This window comes from Oxyura jamaicensis, chromosome 10, assembly GCF_011077185.1.
Source record: "Oxyura jamaicensis isolate SHBP4307 breed ruddy duck chromosome 10, BPBGC_Ojam_1.0, whole genome shotgun sequence".
Classification (NCBI taxonomy): Eukaryota; Metazoa; Chordata; class Aves; order Anseriformes; family Anatidae; genus Oxyura; species Oxyura jamaicensis.
This window is the reverse complement of record NC_048902.1, coordinates 21,533,613-21,557,180: the sequence shown is the minus strand read 5'-3', so window position 1 is coordinate 21,557,180 and position 23,568 is coordinate 21,533,613. Positions and strand designations below refer to the sequence as shown.

Below are 23,568 nucleotides of genomic sequence, written 5' to 3'. Positions count from 1 at the left end.
GCATTTATATAGAAGATCTTTACATATCATACACTGCAAGCAGTTTGTGCAGGTAAAAAGCAACTAATACCATGAGTCAAAAACGAGTTGAGAGACAGAAAACAAATATATGGCCAGGTTTGTGCCACATGAAGGGGTGAAGTATAAGGGTTTCATGATTTCCTACTAAATATAAAGTTGATCAATACAGCAATGACCAGAAAAGGGTTTGGAATGAACACAGGAGTGGATCAATTTGCAGATGATTCAGTTGCTTATATCTAGAAATGACTGTGAAGAACTTATGCAACTAAACTGTACAGTCATCATGATGTCACATTAAATTTATTGTCAAAAAATGCGAGATCAAGTACACTGGAAAAGTTAAACCTTCCAAACTCATTGTAAGAGCTCAGTTAATTGCATCATGGCAGGATGAAATTTGGTTGTCACTGTATAGCCCTAACTGAAAATCTTTATTTGATGCAAAGTTAATGTCAGGTTACGCTATGATGCATAAATAATAATAATAATAATAATAATAATAATAATAATAATAAAAGATAGGGAATAATACAGGAAATACAATAATTCCACCCTGTGAATTTTTTGTGTTCCTTCTTGTTTTGATACTTGCATTCTTATCATAAGGGCTGTAGCAGAACCAAAAGAGTTTCAAGAATTAGTGACAGTGGGATGAGAAACTCTAGAGAAACTCTCCTTTTAAGAAACAGATAGCAAAGACTAGAGCATTTCTGCCTTGGTGAGGAAAAAATAGAAACATTCTCTGGAAGTGCACAAGCATTGTAGTTACTGCAGTAATTAGAGTGCACCTTAGCACACAAAGTGAAGATTCATGTGAAAGGGGGATTTCAGTGTTAATGAAATTTATTCCCAGAAATACTGGGGGAGAGGAGATTTTGTTTAACGTATGCAGCAGGTGAGCACGTTTTGAGAGGGCTGAGCAGGGATGGGGATCCATGTTCAGAATGCACCTGGAGATCTGTAGTCCTCGACCTGTGCTCAGATGTTTGTGCAGGGCAAGTTGAGGACAGCAATTTTCATGAGCCTGAGAAGGATAGTCCTCATACTGTAAACGTATTTAAAGATTTTTCCTATTCACAGTGAGATTTCCAGGCATGCATTTCACCATGCTAGGGCTTTAGTAAGGACCATGGCTATGACCCAAACAGTGTGCTTTCAATCACTGCCTGCAATGTAAGTCACACTGTTACGCATTTCTGTTGCAAGTAATTTTTGATAGTAAGAAGAAGGATACCGGTCAATGTGTTTAAATCTTGTGCAGGCCTGTACAGAGGGAGCTGCCAGCAAAGGGCTCCTCAGACTGATGAGCACTTGGATTCAAAGAGGCTTTGGAATGAATGGCATTCCTTTAGCTGTCAAGCCTGCAGCCACTTGACCAGAGGTCTGAAAGGAGTTCAGGAAAAAAAGTCTGTGGGCCATACTCCACAGTCTGCTTTGTCAGACTTTTCTGCCAGTGTTGTGGCCCAGCACAAATATGCTGTCTTCCTGGCCTGTTCTCTTCCTTTTGCTTCTTACTGACCTTGTTCTACCATGGTGCTGTCTCTGAGCAGCCGAGGCACAGTTTCCTCTTCCTGCTGACTTCTCATCTGACTAGTGAGATACTGTTTGTAAAATTATTTCCAGACCTAGGAGATACTGTTTGTTCTAGAAGCCCATCCTAGTTATAGGCTTGCTTTCAGCTGATGTTTCCTTTTCTGATTTGTTGTGAGTGTCTAAGAAAACTACTATAAAACAAGTTAAGCAAAATTTTACCTAAAATAAAGTTTTTCTTTTCCCATTCTTTTAAAAGAATGTTGGTATTCTTTCCTACTTTCTTCCCATCTTTTATCAGTAGGATAGTGAATTCTAAGCTCCTGGTTCACATATCAACCAGCTGTAGGAGAAACTCTCATCAGTTTGGCGTCAAGGTTCCTGTTCCTGGTGAAATCCTAGGTCAGTTCATTTCCGAAAAGAGCTGCAGTAATGGATTTTTTTTCAGGTTTGTTGTGTGCATTCCTGCCTTAGGAATGTTCCTCTGGATGTCGAGTCCAAGCCAGATCAGCAAGTCCCTGAGTGGCAGCAATTGCTGATCTGTCTTTTCAGAGATACAAAGGGGAAACAACTCTGATGATTGAAGTAGGACCTTGAGCCTTGCTTCTCCCAGTAAACTACTTGGAAAAGGGTCTTGTTGTATCTTGGGCAGTCACCTGATGTCAGCACAGAACCACCATGGCAGGGGAGCCAAAGAAAGTATTGCCCTTCTGGCTGTCCCCACACCATCTCTTGTGTGAGATATTGTTGTGCCGGTAGAAAAAAACATAGTTGGGCCAAAGGAAGGGTGCTGCAGCAATAGAGGAATAGTGGTGCTGCAGGGCTGGATAAGCACCCCTTCTCTCCCTTAAAGAATCTTTTGTTTCTGCAGCCTGACACATGCTGACAGTACCTGTCAGTCCAGTGCCAGCCATGTGCAGTTGCCACAGCCCAGCCTTTGTTCCATCCTGGGCAGGGGTGCTGCTGTCGCCAAGCAGGGCCCGGGGCACTGGCTCTGAGAGGCTGACAGGCCAGGGGGGTGGCCGTGTGCCACCTCGTTCACAGCACGCGGCTCAGCTGAGAGCATGTGTGCTGGTCTGATTTCTCTCTGAATTAAGTGGAAGAACCATGTTGGGTTTTGGTGTGCATGCATGTGTACAGTGATTCAATGTTTCTGGAATGGGCTTGTCTATGTGGTTATGCTCCTGTATCCTTCTGAGAACCAATTGCTGCAATTGGAGAAAGGGAGTCCACCCAAGAGTGGGTCAGGAGCAAAGCTCTGGAGGAATGCACTGCTTCACAAGGTCACAGAATTGTAGGTTGGAAGGGACCTCTTGAGATCACCTACTCTTATCCTACCTACTCAACAGGGTCAGCTACAGTGGGTTTCCCAGGACTGTGTCCAGTTGGGTTTTGAGTATCTCCAAGGATGGAGACTCCAAAACCTTTCTGTACAACCTGTTCTGGTATTTAACCACCCTCACAGTAAAAAAAAGTGTTTTTTTTGTGTGTGTTCAGATGGAGTTGCATGTGTCTCAGTTTGTGCCCATTGCCTATTATCCTGTCACTGGGTACTACTAAGAGGAGTCTGGCTCCATCTTCTTCATTCCCTACCATCAGGTATTTATAAATATTGATAAGTTCCCCATCCTGGCTCTTCCTCCCCCTGCATTCTTTTCCAGCCTAAACAGTCTTATTGTTCTCAGCCTCTCATATGAAAACACTTCAATCCCTTAATCATCTTTGTGGCCCTTCATGAGACTCAGTACTTTGCCATTCTTACCTTCCATCTGCCAGCAGCTGCTGGCTCCACAGCTTGAACTCTTCTCTTTCTTTCAAGCACGAAGGGGACTGCCCCTCTGTGGGATGGGAGGATGTGAGCAGACTGCTAAACAGCCATGCTTTGTTTACCAGTCTCAGCAGCGATATCTCAGCTGCTTGGGTTTGAGTGACAGAAATGGCAGAAAGCAGCAGTATTTTAATGCCTGTTAGTCCTGCAGACAGGCCCCTTTCCCTCTATGACTGGCATTGACTGTTACAGAGCCTTTAGGCTGGCATTGCCTCTGCAGCACCTTGGTACCTGGTGCCTGAAAGGATGCCCATGTGTTGGCACCAATGACTACTCTCTGGGCCTGAGAGCCCTCTTCACACAGCACAAGAGACTATTGGCCTTGGTTCTCTACACCAAGTTGTGTTCTCCAAGTGATGTGGATAACAACTGCCAAAAAGGTCTCTATAAGCAGGAAGGTGGTAAAAGTTGAAGCCTGAGGAATGGGATTGTTTAGGTTTGCATTTTTCAACCGTAGGTCTGGGGCAGAGTGGAGTAGATTGCTTCTGCACTGAGCAGCATGAGTGGAGGCCCTGGTGTGGGGTGAGCTGTGCAAAAACTTCACAATGCAATCAGTGAGAAAACCAGGTACACTTTGTGTTCACTGATGGGATCTAAGCAATGCCAAAGTATCATCAGTGCCTTTATAGTTAGTCTTACTTTAAGATAAGAGTACGATGAGTGGATGAGTGTTATTTTGGCTGCAGTGCATGCCCCAGACACTTCCTGGGCCCTTCTCATATGCTCCACCTGCCACCCCCCATACCACTTGCCATAGGCTCACTCGCAGAATCCCTTCTTTGTGCAGGGGCTTGTTTTCCAGTCTGGCAGAAATGCCACTGAGCTGAGTGCAGACATTTCTGTTGCACAGTGATTGGTTTTGTTTTAGTCTGGAGGGACCATTTCAGACAAACTGAAAAAAAATACAAGTTCACAAAGCAGCTAGAGAAGCGAAGTATAAATAATTCCACTCAGAGCTTAAATCCTCTCTCATTTTGGTCTGAAAGATGCATTCAGGGCATTTATAGCTGGTTTATACTTAATTGCTGGCAGTAAAATATCCCAGTAAACTGAGTCTGGTTAAAGCTATGCTAAATATTTGCCTTCCTCTGAATTCCTTCTTTTTGTGTCCTTTTGGTACCTTTCTTTGAAACACCAGTTTCATCATGTTATTTTAGAAGGATTACCATCTGCCCAAAAAGAGAGATGATAGCAGGCACTTACTACTGGTCTTTCTAAAAAAAATGAATAGGGCCCAGGCATTATGTCAATATTTTGTGAAATTTCCATGTAATGCCCACATCAAGTTGAGCACACAGAGTGTTGTTTTACATTGCTAGGTGCTTGTTTGCTCTTTGGCTCTTCCCTTTCTGCCTACATACAGAGCAGATTCTCATCTGGGTCCCTGTTTGTGACTCTCACAGAAGGAAGACAGGAGAGCAAGCATTCTAGATAGCTTCCGTAGCAGCAGTTGACATCTAGGAGTGCAGGTTTAAAGAAAAAGAAAAAAAAAAAAATGAGGAAAAAAAAGCTCACTTAGAATGACAAGAATTTTGGTATCAGTGCTGCATGACAATAGTGAAGGGTGAGTTGGCACTGAGCTTCTTGGTACCAGCTGGCTTACAAAGGCCTGTGATGACTAAGGCTTGGACAATATCCATAGATACCTCTTCATGGTAGCTGCAATGATGGAAGATACTTCTGTCTGGATGGGATAATCAGTCTGTGCCAGTCTGTGTGGGGCACAGCTGTCTGGCACAAGCAGGCAGCTTGATACATCTGGCACCGTGGGCTTCAGAACATGTTGAGTTCAGTCAGAGAGTGCTGATCCAGAGCTAGGATTTTTTCCTTGTTACCAGAAAGGGCTTGTTTTGGTCTGTCAGACCCAATTAATAAATTAGGTCTAGAACATAAGTTGAAGCCTTGCAATCAAAGCCATGCTGAACTGGAATTTTAGAAGCTAAAACATTAGTAGACAAGACCCTTTCTTACCAACTTCTCCCTTCTTGTTTAATTTCTTGCTTCTCCCCAGGCCAAAGAACCCTCCATCACCGGAGTGATACCCTGGAGACAGTGATCCTGGTAAATCCCAATGTGGACAGCATCGTGTCTGAGGTAAGGACACTGTGTTTTCTCCACATCAGATCTCTGGCCTATGCTTGACTAGAGGGCCATGATTATCACACTTGGCACCTTCTTGACCACACTGCTGGTCTGCTGCAAGGTGTGGTGAGGTTACTAAGCATTCTGGTCTTGCCAGTGAGATATACGCTGTAACCAGTATTATTTGGCACAATTTTCTGGTAGACAAAGAAAGACATAAGAATGTATGGTTCCTTGTGTGCCGCCAGCCCTATGGCAATGAGCTGCTTCCTGGAAGAATTAGTGCCTATTGCTTGATGTTAACTATTTCTCAGGCGCTTGTAGAGCTTCCTAGCAAACATTTTCTCTTAAAACTAGCCTACTTTCCTAACGTGAATTATAATGTGATGTGGAGCTGTGTCAGGCAGGCAGTTGCATCGTCTTCCCTTTTCAGAAACCTACTCTCCTGTAGATAGAAAACTCACATTTTGGCTATTTGTAAATGAGTAAATACCACCTGGAAGTTTTTGACTCTCCATGTGGTTGTGTTTCTGGGTACTGGTGAAGAATATAGATAACTTTTTGGCTGCAAATCAAATTAATGACAACACTGTCTCATGGCAACAGGTTCACTCACTGTTGTGTGATTCATCAGCCCACAAACTACTGATCTTCTGTGGTCAGAGCTCAGACCAGGAAGGAGACTTGATCCTGCAGACGGGGACCTTCACTTACCAGAAGTTTGCTGAGATACTTTCAGACCCAGAGGTGAGCATGAGCAGTAAGCCAGGATGTCTCTTCCTGTTCCCGAAGTGCATGACAGAGCACTGGAACAGGTTGCCCAGAGCATTTGTGGATGCCCCATCATTGGAAGTGTTCGAAGTTGGGTTCAAGGGGGCTTTCAGCAACCTGATCTGGTGATGTCCCATGTCCATGGCAGGAAGGTTGGGCTGGATATTCTTTAAGGTCCTTTCCCACCCCAACCATTCTATGACTCTATGAACTCCAGAAAAATAATTGCACATTATAAATAACTCATGGTGTAGTCGTGGGCATCTTGCTTTAATTCCTTGGCTTAAGTTTTCCAAAATGACAGGCATGGGTGATGCCACCTTTAAGTGCACAGCTTGAGACATCCTTCCAGACCAACTCTGCAGTGGGCAGACACTTAAAATTTCTTAATGCAGGTTTTAAAATATGTGCAGGCGACTTCCAAATAATGTCCAATGGAGGCCACTGTCAATCTAGAAAATGTAGGTATTTCCCTTCATTTCACAAACCGTCTAGTGAGCATAAGCTGTTCTCAAGGTTCAGTATGTTCATTGGGGGGGTGTATAGCTATATAAAGAAAAAAAGTGACAGAGAAAACTTTGAATTCATTGCATAAAGATGACACGGGAATGACTAAATGATGAATGTAGTTACTCATGTAGCATGGGTAACATTGCTGCTGTAATTACATCAGGAAATCTGAATGCCTTCAGTTATTTTAGGTTGATTGTTTAAGAATATAATGCAAAGGAGGAATGTTCCAAACTCATTCCAGATTCTTAGGAAGTTTGAGTTGTAATGCTTCTTTGCTCAGGATATTTTCTGCACAGCTCTAAGGAGCCTTGAAAGTGATACCTATCTACTACTTACTAATCACGTATCATGTCCCCAGCCCCATCGGAGATGGAGTCCTGACTTTTTAAAATAGGCTTCAAGAAAGAAAATTGATCTGAAGAGAAGAGAAAGTCCCATGGCACTGAAACTGCACAAAGTGCCATATGATTGTTCAGTAGCCAATAAGTGAGGCTAAGTTCCGACAGTGATGCCTACCATTGAAAAGGGTACTTCAGGGTTAGAATTCACAAATCAAAAAGAAACTGCTATTTTTGAACCCAAGCCAGAGACTGATATCCCAGGTTGAATAAGAAGAAGTAAAGAAAGAGGACAAGGTGGCTCCTGCTTTTGTTCTCTTTCCTGAGGTATTGTCACCATGCAGCCCAAACAGTCAGGAAACATAAAAACCCATCAACATGAATAATTTCAAAAGAGAGCAGAGCGTGGCTGCATGCATTTATTTGCAATGGAGTTTTGGAGTATTTCATCTATCCTCATCATTTCCTCTCAGTAAAATGCTCATGGAGTCTTTGCAGTATTTCTGCATTAACTGGCTATTTTTTAAAGAGCTGAATTGGTCTCAAAGCTCTGTTTGACCTTTATTTGTCTGTGCCTGTCTCAATAGGTCACCCAGATTCTTAGCAACACTGATTCAGATATCAAGGCCTCCCTTACTGTATCGTGTTTGGGAGAAGGAGACTGGAGCAACCTTGGGCATCCTCGATTTCAGGATATTATTAATCTGAAACTGAATCCTGATCCAGTTCTGCCAGAAATGGATGGGGTGTCTGAATTTGCAGAATATGTCTCTGAAACAATTGACGTGCCATCTCCATTTGATCTCCTGGAACCACCCACCTCAGGGGGCTTTTTGAAGCTTTCTAAACCCTGCTGCTACATATTCCCTGGTGGAAGAGGTGATTCTGCTCTCTTTGCTGTCAATGGGTTTAACATCCTTGTAGATGGTGGCTCTGACAGGAAATCTTGTTTCTGGAAGCTGGTAAGGCATCTGGATAGGATTGACTCTATTCTTCTGACCCACATTGGTGCAGACAACCTACCTGGCATCAATGGGCTGCTGCAAAGGAAAGTTGCTGAACAAGAGGAGGAACAATCCCAGGGCTCTACTAACTACAGTGACTGGATGAAGAACCTAATTTCTCCCGAGCTGGGGGTGGTATTTTTTAATGTTCCTGAAAAACTGAAGATGCCTGAATCATCCATGAAAGTAAAGAGGAGCATTGAAGAAGCTTGTCTGACACTGCAGTATCTCAACAGACTTGGCATTAAATCAGAGCCTCTATACAGGGTAGTGAGCAGTACCATTGAACCTATCACGCTTTTCCACAAAATGGGAGTGGGTAAGCTGGACATGTATATACTGAATCCTGTCAAGGACAGTAAAGAAATGCAGTTTCTAATGCAGAAATGGGCTGGTAATAGTAAAGCAAAGACTGGCATAATTCTTGCAAGTGGGAAAGAAGGTGAAATTTCTGTTCCCTATCTCACATCCATCACAGCCCTAGTGGTGTGGCTGCCAGCTAGCCCAACAGAGAAAATTGTAAGGGTTTTGTTTCCTGGAAATGCTCCTCAAAATAAAATACTGGAAGGTCTTGAGAAACTCAAGCACCTGGATTTTCTGAGGTACCCAGTGGCTACTCAGAAAGACATCACTTCTGGAATACCTCCACCTGTGCTGAAGCAGACTAAAATTAAACAAAGAACTGACAGTAAAGAGAGTCTTAAATCTTCCCCCAAGCCATCTGCGACGAAGCAAGCTAAGAAAGAAGAGGCTGTTGAGGAGGGGATTAAGGAGGTAAAACCAGAAGTCATAAAGGATGCTAAAACTGAGAAAAAGGTTAAAGAACACTCTGAGAAGATTCCTGAGAAACCTGTTAAACATGAAAAGATAAAGACAGAATCAAGTGATGTTCTCAAAGCTGAGAAAAGAAAACTAACAAAAGACAAAGTAGGCAAAAAGCATCTCAAAGAGAAAGTATCCAAACTGGAGGAGAAGAAAGACAAAGAAAAGAAAGAGATTAAGAAGGAGAAAAAGGACTTAAAAAAAGATGATGGAAAGAAAGAGGAAAAAAAAGATTCAAAGAAAGAGGATAAGAAGAAAGAAATCAAGCCAGAGCCCAAAAAAATGTCTAAACCAGACTTAAAACCATTTACTCCAGAGGTAAGAAAAACATTATACAAGGCAAAAGTTCCAGGCAGAATCAAAACTGAGAAGATCAAAATCAAACCGGAAAAGGAAGTACCTATTGACCTGAGGACATCACCAATGGAGAAGATGCCAGTAGAGGTGGAGCCAGGAGAGACTTCCATAGCTGAACAGAGGTTAATCCTATCTTCACCAGAAGATCTTACAAAGGACTTTGAGGATCTGAAGAATGAAGAGAAAGGAGACTTGCAGGGGGCTCAAGAAATTTCTGATATAGAAGTAAGTGATAAGGTTATGAGAGTACCTGAAACAGAGATGAAAGAGTCCAGTGACGTGACGTCTCAGAGTCACCTTGAAGTGGATCCTATTTTGAAAACAAACATTCCTGATCAGAGAACAACTACTACCGATTTGGAAAAAGAATCTCCAGCAGAGGAAAAAGCAGTCCATCATCTAGAACCAAGCGTGGGTCAAGCTGAAAAAATAGAGGATGAAGGAAGAACATTAGATGAAAATCTTGAGATGAGATACTGCAAGAGAAAAGTTGAGCAGTACAAGGAAGTTCAGCTGTTGCCAGACAGAGAACAGGTACCAATACATAGTGACCTCGTAGCAAAAGCTGTTTGGTCACCAGCATTCAGAGATGAGGACAAGGAAGAAGAGGAAAAAATCTCTTTGGACAGAAAACAAAGGGAAGCGGAAACAAAGACCTGTGAAAAGTATACTGAGGGGACAGAGGCACAGGAGGAGGGTGAGAGGGAAAAGAGAGAGGATGTGGTAGAAAAGGCAGAACTGGAAGAAAAGGAAGAACAGCAAATGAAGGCAGAGCAAATGAAGGTGGAAAAGAGTAAAGATTTCTATGAACTGAAGCAGGATGAGAGGGAGGACAAAATATTTACAATTAAAGAAAATGAAAAAGAATTTAGTGACATGGGTGAGAAAAACAAGTTACTTGGAAAGGAGGTAACAAAGGAAGAGTCGTATCTGAGCAGTCTGCCAGTCCCAGCAGGAGCAACAGCAGAACATGTTTCATATATCCAAGATGAAACTATCCCAGGATATTCAGAAACAGAGCAGACGATTTCTGATGAAGAAATACATGATGAACAGGAAGAGAGGATCCCACACTTGAAGTATGATGTCAATGCATATGACATTTCTGTTCCTGACCACCCAGGCTCTTTTGAAGCAATACATGGAATACAGGCCACGCCTACTGCAGACCTTGCAGCCAAGGGCTACGCTGGCCAGGAGTCTGAAATCCTGGCATATCCTACAAACATAGTGGCAGCTCCGCTAGCCGAGGAAGAACATATTTCTTCTGCTACCTCCATTACAGAATGTGATAAGCTTTCATCTTTTGCAACGTCAGTAGCAGAAGATCAGTCAGTTGCATCTATAACAGCACCACAAACAGAAGAGACTGGGAAAAGCTCTTTACTTCTAGACACAGTAAACAGCATGCCTTCCTCTCGGACTGAAGCAACCCAAGGTCTTGACTATGTTCCCTCTGCTGGCACAATCTCTCCCACATCATCCTTGGAGGAAGACAAATATTTTAAATCTCCACCTCCTGAAGATTTCCATGCACTAGCAGAAGGAGAGAGAAAACTGGAAGCTCAAAAAAAGGATCTTCATGAAGAGGCAGAAGAGGAAGAGGAAGAAGAAGATGGGACTCCAAATATTGAAATGCCTGAGAAACTCAGAGGCCATTACAGTGCCCCACTGTTTGCTCATCAAGAATGCACTGATAATATGTTAATCAGTGTCCCCACAGAAGTGACGCATACTTCTGGTTTGCCATTATCCACTGAAGAAACACCGTTTTCCCAGATTGACTCTGCAGAGGCTGAAGAACGATGCATGAGTCCTGATGACAGTACAGTCAAAATGGCATCTCCCACCCAATCTGGTCCCACTAGTGCAGGACACACACCTTTCCACCAGTCTCCAGTGGAGGAAAAGCTAGAAACAGTAGATTCAGAGCTATTTGAAAAAGAAGAAGATGCCGCCACTAAGAAATCGGAAGATCGAACTTCTGTTGTGGTAAAGGGAACCAAGCATGAACCTCTCAGAGATGATGAGGTGTCTGCATCTAAATATAGACACGAAAAAGAAGTGTCTGGACCTGTACTGCATAAGCTGGACACAGGCAGTGATGTGCAGGTATCTCCTGGGGAGGAGGTGCAGGAAGCACCAGTGAGGAAGGAAGAGCTGCCCTGGCTCTCCTACCACAAGCAGGACACAGTGGTGATAGGGGAGGAGGAGGAGCTTCCTGTATTACCGCATCCCAGCACAGATGTGTTTCTGGAGCCTGAAAAAGAGCTAGAAACTAAATCTATGGCAGAAAGTTTAATGGGATTTTCAAAACACTTGTCCTTTGAGCCATTCTCTACCACAGAAACATCTCTGGGAAGTGTGGCTCCTCCGTGGTTCACAAACCAAAGCAAATCTGAAAGTGAGAAAACCTCACAATTTTCTCCAGATGATACTAAATCACCTTCTCTTACAGAAGAAAATCTTGGTAAAGAAAAATCCCCAGATATTTCTGTTAAGGGGATGGCTACTGAAGAAGGAAAACTACTCTATTTCACAGAAGACACCTCAGAAGAAGAAAAATCTTCTCAGGTTTCAGTTAAAGACATTTCTCCAGAAGAAACCAAATCTATTTCTCTCACTGAGAGTCCTAGCAAGGACATCTCTTCAGACATTTGTGTTAAAGGCATTTCTCCAGAAGACATCAAATCTCTTAATTTCACAGAAGAAATACCTGAGAAAGAAAAAACTCTGTCTGACTTTACTGACAAATTCCTATCAGAAGCTGTTGGATCTGTGGATTTCACAGAGCAGAGCCCAGATACATATGAAAAATTACCAAACATTTCTACCAAAGTGCTCACAAAAGAAGTGGCAAAATCTTTTTCTTGCCTAGAAAGTATCCCGGTTAAAGATGCATCACCCAGAGATACTTCAACTGAAGAAATGTCTCCCGATGATAGCAGTTTATTTTCTGTACCAGAAAAAGCCACATCTAAGGAAAAAACTGCAGGCTTCTTCTCTCAGGAAGTATCTCCAGATGTGAAGGGCTTATACTTTACAGAATTTAGCCCAGTTGAGGATAAATCATCATCACATGTTTCTGCTGAAGATGTAAAATCTTGCAGGTTCAAGGAAGCTAAAGAAGAAAAATCTCCAGAAATGGATGACTTTTACATGAAAGATTTAAGTTATGAGAAGAAAGTGTGGTTTCCAGAAGAAGTGGAAGAGATTCCTGTTCAGGGAAGGCGGCAGATATATGATAACGAGAGAGAGAGCACATTCTTGGATGAGGTACCAGAATATGAAAAATCCCCTCCTAAAATGGGAGAAATGGAGATCCCATCTCCTGTAATGCCTGGCAGTCATACCTGGAAAAGAGTAGAAAGTGAAGCGTGGGGCTCTGCTTATGAGTATCTTCAGGAAGGAAGAGACACTGGAAGAGCAGGGCAGTTATCCAGTGAGGAGGATGAGGATCTCTGTCATGCCAAAGACAAACCTGTGTTACTGCAAGCAGAAGCAGAATGTTTAAAAGTGGAATCACATGATTACAAAGAAGAGACTCTGAAGAGTGCCAAACCTACAGCAGAAGCAAAGATTGTTAACGTAGCTCCTGCTGACATCACTTTCCCAGACCGTTCTCATTTGTCTTCTCAGTATGTCTCTGGTGAGGAAAATCAGGCCAAACCATTAACTGGAAACAAAGAAAGGCAAGAATTGATGTTGACATCCAAACAAGTTTACTCCTATTTAGACTATGAGGAGAAAGCTGCCCTGGATATCTATGCAAAGTCAATAGACCAAGCACTGAAAGCATCTCCCCTACCAGTAACAGCTACCCCTCTGGAAAAGCATACTGGCACAACACTAGAAACAGAGAGGCCTTACAAGATAGATCTGTGCAAGGCACCGCAACAGGAGGAAGTCCCATTGAAGGATACAGAAAAGAAAACAGATGTTAGTGGTTTGTCTCAGGAAATGGACTGTAAATACAAGATAGATAGAAAGCAAGAGGATGACTACAAATCCACTGAGGCTCATTATGACTCTACAGGAGGCAAAGAACAGGTGGCAGCAGCATCTGCTCTGTTCCAATCTACAAGACCAGCAGAATCTGAATATGTAGCAGCATCCCCAGAAGAAAGTGCTGCAGGGTTAGGGCAGCATGCATGCTCCTGTCTAGGAGAAGTCCCTCCTCAGAAAAGCAGTGCTGCCATTGGCCATTCTGAGGCTGTGGGTTCTGTGAGCCGAGTGGCATATCTTCCCGAGTCCTATTCCAGGAGCCCTGTGGACCCTTGTTCCTATGAGGAAGGGGTCTGCAGAACCAGAGGTGATGACAACTCCATGAGACAAGAGCAAGAAGAAAGAGAACCAACACCCTATCCTGATGAAAGAACTTTCAAGTATGCTGACATCCATGAGAAGATAATTGTTTCTGGAGCTGGACTCTCCTCCTTCACCTCCAAGGATGCAGATGCCTCAGGTCACACTGACAAGGTGCTAACAACAGCACCAAGCTCTCAGAAAGATCAAGGTTTTCATGTCTCTGCAAAGGAAGAAGAGTCCTGCCTTTATACCTCTGCTGAGAAGGAGTTGTCATCTCCAGCATCCCCTAAAGATAAAGCAGATGCAGCCTTTGAGTATTCAGACATCCATAAAAGATACTTGCCCTTGTCTGAAACAGATAAGCCTAAGATATCTAAGGGACAGGAAGAACTGAATGTGTCCTGTGCTTTGCCAGAAGAAATGGACTCTGAACATCATCCATCATCTGCAAGCACAGCATTTATCTCTCCCACTGACATATTTTATCAAGAAAAGTCAGCTGCCTATATTGGTGCCACTTGTCCAGATGAGAACATCATCTTGTCTGGCCAGGAGCAGATACCTCTGTCCCTGAAATCTGAAAGCCAAAATCTCAAAGATATGTACCATGACAAAGCAGGGCAAGAGGAAGAAAGCATGAGCGACTCAGAGTTAGAGAAAGGTGCTACAGAGAGATCTGAAAAGGAGTCTAAACTGCATAGCCCTGACCAAGCTGCAGGCACAGTCTATGCACACATCTCAGGAACAGAGAATTTCCATGTAACAGAACCACTTCTGCAAAGCAAGCATGAGGAGTCCAATTCACCCCCTTCTACTGCCTCTTCACCTTCTGATCCAGTGTGGAAAGAGGAATATGGAATTAGGAAAACTGCATCAGCCACAGCTGTGGGAACGTATGTTGCTGGTTACAGTGACTCGCCAGACATAGGCAGAGATGAGCAGGCTTCAGAAATGTGCCATTTAAGCCAAGAATCTTTGCAAAAGAGAAAGGATGCTGAAAAATCCACGAAGGAATCACATTTCTGCGTAACAGATTATACAAGTACAGAGGTTGTCTCAGAGTGCTATGAGCAAGCCATATACTTGAAATCTGCTTCTGAAAAACAGAAAGAGGAATACAAGAAGGGGCCAACAGAAGAAGGCAGAGTGATGGATATCTCTTCTGGATTTGAATGCTCCCTGCTAGGAAAGAGTGAAACATCTAGTGTGTGCAGACATGAGCAAACCTCAGCAAGCCATTTAGGAGATATCTCTCTTCCTTTAAAGGTTTCTTGTGCTTTGTCCTCAGGCCAGGGGAAGAAAGATGAGTACTTGGAGGTTTCTGAGATCAGCAGCCATAACTCATCTTTAACTAAATTCTCACCACTGAGTCCATATGAAGAAGCCAAACTGTTCTCCAAAGGTGTGGAAGGAGAGTCTGTGCCCCAACAACCACTGAAAGATGACTCTTCCAGCCTGTCAGAGGAACCATCATCTGAAGCAACCACTCCTGTAATACCAACTACAGCAGAAAGTTTTTACTCCCATATGCTTTCTGCATACACAAGTGCAGGAGCAGAACCAAGTACCAAGAGTCTTTGGGATGCATCTCCACAGATACCAGATAATGCTATGAAAGCCCATACAGCTGAAACCAAAGACTTGACATTTGCTGAAGAATGTGGTTCTGCATTCAGTAGTGGCACGGGTGAGAGCATTTTGCCATGCAGAAAGGAGTGCCAGAGTTCACAGCCCACACCATTCTCTGCAGGGAAACAACAGCAGCCCTGTGTAACTAGTCCAGAGCAGAAAGCACCATTTACAGAACAGCTGATGACATTAACATCTCTCCCTGATGTATTGACATCATTTCCTCATCATCAGCATGAAGATGAAACCACAGCCAATGGTCCAACAGAGGTGAGCACCAGTCTGCAAGCTTTCCAAAGCCCATACCATGCACCAGAGACAAAAGATGAAAAAACATGCCCTGATTCTGACAGCAGTTTTTCTCCATGCACAGGCAAAGAGGACACAGAGAGGCAGAGCCGTCCTTCCTCTCTGATGTCCCCTGAACACAGTTTCCAGCCCTTTTTCCCGGATGTGCAAAGGGCTGGAAGAGCAGAGGACCATGGAGATGCTTCCCATGAGATGGAGCCACATTTAGAAGGCAGTTTTGACTGCAGACAGAAATTTTCTTCATGCGAATTCAAGCATAGGAAGGGAGAGCTTTCGCCCTCCTTTATTAACCCAAGCCCTCATGAGCTCTCTGAAGATAGTGACCTTTCACAGGAGGAGGGTCATCCTTCAGTGCAAGGAAGACCACCCCACACAAGTAGTAGCCCTGTGCAAAGTGCCACAGCGGAGGAAACCCCTCCAACATCAGTGAGTGATTCCGGAACCTCCCAGTCAGACTCAGATGTTCCACCTGAGACAGAAGAATGTCCATCAATCACAGCAGATGCAAACATGGACTCAGATGAAGATGCTGATTTCCTTCCAGTAGATAAAGCTGTTGGAACTGCTCATCATGCCAGTTCTAGGTCCAGTCATGATCCTCAGCCTGTTCCAATGGTAGATCCCCATCCTCATCCTCCTCACCCTGATGTCTGCATGGTAGACCCTGATATTTTGGTAAATGAGCAAGGCATGAGCAGAACTGATAAAATTTCCAAGAAGGATTTGAAAGAAAAGAGCAAAAGTGTGAAGAAGCCTTTGAGTAAACCCAAATCTTCCTCTCCTGCCCGGAAATTAGATGTGAAAGGGAAACGATCACCCACGCCTGTGAAACAGCCATTGGACAAATCTCCAAAATCTGCCACTGTCAAAAAAGAAAAAGATGGAGGAGAGAAGCCCAAACCACGTAGTGTGCTTGTGCAGCCTCCTCACACAGAGGATGAATTGGCCCGGAGTAGTCACAGCAACCCTGGCAAGAACCTTGTTAATGGCATCAAAACAAACCCTGGTAAGAAAGTCTTCATTAAACACATTTTTCTCTTCAGGTTCAATAAAAAGAAAAAACACCAAGTTAAATGTAGCAGAACAGAGTTTCCCAGTCAGGTATAAGCAGTGAGAAAGTAGAGAGGTTGTCATGCAAGTCACATAAAAAGATCAAAGCCTTGAGGAAAACTCTGAATCTCTGAAATATTAAGTAGAGATGGGATGGGAGCAGCCCTCATGTCTGAGTACCACACTGCAGGGCACTGAATGAAAACATGAAAAGGGCACTTTGCTGCAAGTGTCTGTACAGCCCATGGCCTCTTGCTAAGGGTTCACACAGAGACCACTGCTTTACTAGCATGCTACCAGATGACACCAGTTTTAGGTGATACAACAGTGTAGCTGCATTATCGCCATGTCTGTGCTGAGAAGCTGCAGTGCCACGCTCTGTGCAAAACACAGACCACTTTGGAATCTTCTGTTCCAGATCATTGAGCATAAGACAAGAGCCAGCAGGAAGGTAGTGTCAGGGAGAATTAAGAAAATCAAAACAGTGCTATGGTCTCAGCAGATGCCCACTGAAGACACTGTGGCAAAGAGAGGGTCTAGTGGGAGAAGTGGAGGAAGGTTTGCAGAGGCTTTACAATGGGCTCTTCTTGAGTGAGAACAGCTGAAGAGAAAAACCTGAAAAGAGCCTCTATGTGTGTCTGCTGCAAATACAACTCAGGTGAGGAGACTGTTGTTGGATGACACACAGAGGGTGTCACTTACAGCAAGAGAGATGTTCAGGCTGAGTGGTTGATGAAGGGTCTGCTCAGTGTAGTGGGGAGTGAGGAAAGTAGTGGACAGAGTAGTGAAGTGGTCACCGTGCCAGCCAAGGGAAGAGTCTGTAAAGGACTGTGGCCTGAAAAGGTCCTGAAGCAGCTGACTCATGAATAGCTGACAGAGAAATATGGTACAGTCAAGAGAAAGCCTGCATGAGGGCATTAGTAGTGTGACTGTACAGAGTGGTCAGGTCCTGAAGGCACTGCACAGAAAGAGCTGTCAAGATGGAATATCTGGACATGTAAGCCTGAAGGGAAGGTTGAGACAAAGATGCATGATTTCTGTGTTTGGAGCAGTGCTGTGGGTTGCCCAAGTCACACTGAGGATGAGGAATAGACACCAGTGAGAATGGCTGCAACAAGAAAGGATTTTTTTTATTTGTGCCACAGCTAGCCAGCACAATTAGTTGTCCATGCTAGTAGTTAGTGGCTTTGTGCTCACAGAAGAGAATACCCAGAATAGGAAACAGAAGACATAGGCCTCTGTGACTCCACAGAGAGCAGAAGGGAAAGAAGGGGCAGTCCTTCCATGGGTTTTGTCTATATATGCCTATTTACTGCTGAGTATAACAACTCCTTTGACCATCTCTCATCTCATAAAGAGCAGTAAATGAAGAAAAGATGTACAAAAGTTACAGCAATGTTGCTAGGAAATAGTAATAGTCCACAAAATAGCAGTGATTCTCAGGAATGGCGGAAAGCCAGGGTGGAGTTTCCAAAAAGACTACTGCAATACCCTAGGATATAAAGGCATACAGAGGCCACAGAACAGGTTTTTTTAGCAAAAACAGATTATTAACACACACTAAGGTAGGACAAAGTATTGATTGGGATGACAACTCTGCAAAAACTAATAATGGAGCTTTTGAGTCCCTTCTTCAGGAAAGACTTGCGAGTCTTAAGCCTTCCAGCCCCCCCTTCACTCTCCCCCAAGAAGAGCAGAACTCCTTTTCCCTCCCTTTCTTTCAGTGCTGGCTCAAAATTCCACCCAGATCTCCTCTGAGCCTGGATAAATGTTAACTTGTTTGCTGAAGGGAAAAACCTTTCTGGAATCCAGTTTCTTCTGTGTTAATTTGAGTGCTTGTGCATTCCGGAAGGGTTTTGATAGTCTCTGCTTTCTTTTCTTCCAAAGCTTCCAGTAGTCCTAAAAGCAGTTTGGCTGTGCCCATGGGTCCACCTGTCTATGTGGACTTGGCGTATATCCCCAACCACTGTAGCGGAAAGAACACAGATCCGGAGTTTTTCAAGCGGGTTCGAGCATCATATTATGTTGTAAGTGGGAATGATGCAGCCAATGGAGAACCAAGCCGTGCAGTGTTGGATGCACTCCTGGAAGGGAAGTCTCAATGGGGGGAGAATCTGCAGGTATGTCACGGAAGTGCCTGGGAATGTATGTTTCTCCTTGTGTCACAAGCACTTAGGGGAAGGTGCGTGTCACAAACAAAGTACATTAAGAGGATACAAGTGGTACTGGGCATGTATTGCTCTGCAATCTCAGAGGAGTAACTATTTGTACTCTTGAGAAGGGGGACACTCAGAATGATGTGAGTAGTGTCAGATGTGTCCTCCATTCCACATCCTTCTGAGAGGAGGAAGCCCTTAGAGATTATATATTCCTCCTCACCTGCTGCAGGATGAGCCTATCTGCAAGTAAAAACAAGCACTATCACAGGCTGAATGTTCATCAGTGTCCCATGCCCTGTGGCATTTGTTGCTAGCCTTGCTTGCTTAAGTTTTCTTTCTATTACACTGGTAATAAATACTAACTTTTATTGGAGATGAAAAAAGAAATGGAGCGTTCTTACTTATATTTCTTGTGTAGTCAGGTTTGCAGGAGATTTTGGGTAGACGCTGTTTCTGATGACAGGTACAGGAAGAGTGTATGCTCTTTGAGATGATGCACCCTCCAATTTCAAAGTCCCTGAGCTGCACATTGGGTCAGTAGGCAGATCAAGTCTATAAAATTAATAATGATAATACTCTCAGCATTGCCCCTTTTCACACTAAAGGATCTTTCTAAGGCTGTTTCTGGTGGACCATAAAGACAGGCTCTCCCCTCCACTGCAGCCATTTTCACAATTATTATGGTAGTACTGCTAGTGTAGTGCCAGCTCAGAGCCCCATTGTGCTGGTACTGCATAAAATAAAGCACCAGCTCTGCCTTAGAGAATGTGACATCTGAAAGGCATTAAATGGAACAAGCAGTACCAAGGGGACAGTGTTCCAAAATTAATGGGAAATTTTAGCATCAGCTCCTACGGGCATTGTTTATCAGTGCAGTTATTCTCAAACTATCATGCCTCCTGCTTTCTTTCCCCAGGTGACATTGATCCCAACACATGATACTGAGGTGACAAGAGAATGGTACCAACAGACCCATGAGAAACAGCAGGAGCTAAACATCATGGTACTGGCAAGCAGCAGCACTGTTGTGATGCAGGACGAATCTTTCCCAGCCTGTAAGATTGAATTCTAAATCTCCCAGCCACACTTTGCGTTCATCCATTGACTCTCCAATCACCGATGCAACATCAGAGACACCATCTAATCACAGTCCAGTTCTCTGGTTTAGTCCTCTACATGGTTCCCATTTGTCAGGCAATCGGGTACCCATCTAGCTCAGCACTGGATGCCATGAAAAAGAAGTGCAGGGCTCTGTAATATTCTGGACTGAGCTAAGAGTTTGTGCAAGAGCAGTTGCAGGCCAGGGGCACTTCCACTTTCCCTGCTTTATTCTGCTGCCTGTACAGTTTCTGTAGACTATCTTGGCTGCCTTGCTGCTGTGAGAGCTTGTTCTACTCTCTTCCTGGCTGCCTTGCCATTTAACTTGTAGCACCATGAGCCTCATCTTTCTGGTGAGGGCTGAAGTGCTGCTGCTGCACGTTGACAGTGTTTGGGGCAGGGAGACAGAGAAAAATCCTAATTTGCAAAGCAAACCTATATGATGAGGGAAGGCCAAACCCTCCAACTGTAACATGACAGTGAAGGGCATTCTTCCATCTTCTATCCTGAGCATACAGGTGGTGCTCTGGGAGAGGGGGCCTGTACTCCAACCGGGCAGGGCCACCATTTGCCACCTCTGCAGGCTTCTGCCCAAATATTTGGTTACAGACTCCTGCAACACCTGCTTGCTATGCTCAAGGAGCTGGGCTGAAGGACATGTTGGTTTGGGAGGGGGGGTGGTGGGAGGGGAGAGTTCAGCCTGTTGCTCTTGGCTACAAAGAGCACATTCCTAACCTGCTAACTTGAGTTTTGCACACTAAGTGGGTAACTTAACTCCTGCACATCAGCAGTGCGACAGGAGGAGGCACAGAGGGGCTGTTGCCTGAACAGTCACACTCAGTATCCAAACGCACAACTACAGCCCCCTCTAAAGCAGAAGGGCTGAAACAACCCGTCCTCTGTTGGCCTATGATAGTTGAGAAACCTTCCTGTCCTCATAAACCAAAAGCTTTCCTGAGGAGTGTGGTGAGGCAGCTGAGGAACTCGCATGCTGTACTGAGATGCTGGTGTCTGGCCAGCGTAGCTGATGTGTGCCAGTTCTGCAAGCAGCTGCAGTTTCCTTGCTACATGTATGCCAGTGGTCCAGCTTCTTAGCTGTGTTCAAGCTTTTGCTGCCCTCCCTAAGTGTGCCCAGGATGTGGGGAATAGAACCTGTGGCATGAGGAAAGAGAACCCCTTTCCCAAAAACACTCGGGAGAAGTAGTTTAGAATTGTGTTAGCTCATTGATCCTCCACAACTGTGGCAGGAACATGCATACTTGCCTGCACAGAATAGCTGCTGGCAAGACTGTGCTGTGCACACCTGCAGTTTCAGCTGGCAGCCCATTGCTTGCACAACTATTGTGGACGTAGGTCCTTGCTGTATGGCCAGCCTGGCAGAGATGTAGTTGTGTGCCGTGAGTGCATCATTGCCACTGAACAGTCACCCAGAGCCTCCTTGGCATTCAAGCCCATTCCTGCTGTGGGGCTGCCAGCCCTTGCAGCGAGAGCAGCTCCAGGAGTGCTAGTGCTCAGGTGTCTGTGTCTGTAGCACCAGGGAGCCTTTGCCACATCCCAGAGCACTGCAAGAGAGCCTTATCACAGGGATAACTTAAACTTTCTGTAAATGAAAAAAGTGTGGTGGTAGGTTGTGAAAGGGACATGAGACGGAAAGCAATGCTGCAAGGCTTAGCATACAACTCAAAGTATTTCCATCTGCTGTGTTACCCACTGTGCTTGGCCCTGAGCCAAGATCTGATTCCATAATAAGCATCCCAGGACTATGTGCTGTGCTTGCCTGGGACACTTCAGTCTCTATGCTAGCATTTTCTAGCAGCTGATAAGAAAACGCTGCTTAGAAGCCTGCTCCTAGACTAAAATGGAGTTTCTAGGGAAATGTTTTATTTTGCATTTAATTTATATATTTATTTTTTTGATCTTAAGCTGCATTTTGTTTGGATTTAATATTTTAATTTATACTTGTTAACTTGACACTATGTGCTCTTGGTGTCAGCTCAGAGGTTTCTCACTACAAATACTTTGATGCTGCAATTTAAAAAAGAACAACAAAAGACCACATAGAAATGGGCAGAGTTTTTGCTGGTAGCAAAAGTGGGGTCTGTGCTTGCAGCCTGCAAGGCTGTGTCTAAAACCCAGCAGCTGCAGGACAAAGCCTGAGGCCAGCAGCCCCTCCCCGAGGAGCAGCCAGCCTTCCTGATGCAGCCCTTGGTAGGAGCATGTGAGCTTACTCAGGGATTTATGAAATCCCTGCCCTGCGCTGTATTCTCGTTAACCATGGAATCACAGTGTGTCTGCCAGAAGAATAAATGTCATTCTCTGTAACCCAATGGGGTGAAGTGTCTATGAATGTTGGGTACAGCAAGCAATTGCAGGCAGTAACAGACCTGCTCCTGTTTTCCCCAGACACTGCTCTGGGGTTTTGCCTTCAGTGCTTTGGGGAGACCCTGGCTCACCTGCCAATGGCACTGGCTGGAAGCCAGCTGCAGGTGTAGGATGCAAAGTGTTCAATGCCAGGTAGCCAGAGCAACAAATGTGACATCATCATTGACTAGATCCCTGGATTCCTCAGCATGGCTAGGTGTAAAAGCTAATGCACTAACTTTATACAGACCTACACATGAATGTTTCTCAATTTTAAACTTGAAGCAATTATGAATAAGACGCAGTAATGGTGAGGCTTTGTAAGGTGCCTGCATCCTCCAGGCAGGAGTGACATGTTCCAGCAAAAACACCTGCCCTCCATGTACTGTGCTCCAGCACTCCGCAGCTATGCTGCTTGGACTGCTTTATCCTGCACCAGTTCATTTCCCTGTCCTCAAGACTCCACAATTTATTTTTTCTAAGTCTTCTGTGGCAGTCTGTTGTGCCTCCAGCCTCTCTCCCTCCCATGAAATCTTCTGAAGCTATGGGGGAAAAGGACTTGTAAAAATGCCAAATTCTAAAGAGTCTGACTCTGCTCAGCCTGCAGGAGCCAGCAGAACCCATCCAGAGCCAGAGGTAATAAATACAACACTATAGAGAGAAACAGTTAAACTCTGCTTTTGCTTGTTTCTGCATGTGGGCAACAACATGTAATCTTCCTGTATGTAATAGGTACAAAATACTATTTTAAACCTATAATTAAAAAAAGTGAACGTCTCAACTGTATTGAAATGGCAACTTGTGCTCCCAGCTACTATGCTAAATGTTCTACAAATGGAGCCCTGATTCTTTTCTTCAGCATCATGTTTCTAATCGAATTTAGTTTCTTGACCTCTGTCCTTTTGCCCATTTCCATGTGAAACACTGTAACTAACTACTGTCAAGAGAGGAGCCCAACACATTAATAATAAAGCCACATTAATTGCGAACAAGAACACTTCCAGCTGTTTCAAACTGTTCTTTAAGTGAGTCCATCTGATAGGCAGGGGGCATGCAGATACTGCTGCCACACCAGCAGCCGTCCCTCGATGCTGGCCAGCTGCAGCCCAACCTGAGTTCAGGTGAGCCTGGGTGTTTGTGCTTAAGCCACAGTTACACTCACAGCTACTAAAACCTGTGGCCCTGCCAAGAGGACACCCACGCCAGCAGTACAGACCTGCCTGGGACCCCTGCACTCCACCCTCAGCCCCAGGGTGGTTTTTCACTGTTCCAGCCTCTGAAGCTGTCTCCTGCCCATGTTCAGTTGGCCAAGGGCCAGGATACAGCCTGGGTGCTCCATGCACAACCATTCCAGTGGACACTGCAGGCAGCTGCCTCACAGCACT

General features: G+C 44.4%; 1 protein-coding gene across 2 annotated transcripts in view; it reads left to right on the top strand.

The window, feature by feature from the left end:
- Positions 1-23,180, top strand: part of MAP1A (microtubule associated protein 1A) — a 59,069-nt gene extending 35,889 nt beyond the window's left edge. For both annotated transcript variants that reach the window (XM_035335796.1, XM_035335797.1), the window contains 5 exons: positions 5,394-5,476; positions 6,071-6,211; positions 7,674-16,521; positions 18,453-18,685; positions 19,641-23,180. In XM_035335796.1, coding sequence (XP_035191687.1) covers positions 5,394-5,476; positions 6,071-6,211; positions 7,674-16,521; positions 18,453-18,685; positions 19,641-19,796 — 9,461 coding nt within the window. In that variant the 3' untranslated portion in view covers positions 19,797-23,180. The remainder of the gene's footprint in view (positions 1-5,393; positions 5,477-6,070; positions 6,212-7,673; positions 16,522-18,452; positions 18,686-19,640) is intronic.
- Positions 23,181-23,568: the final 388 nt, after the last annotated feature.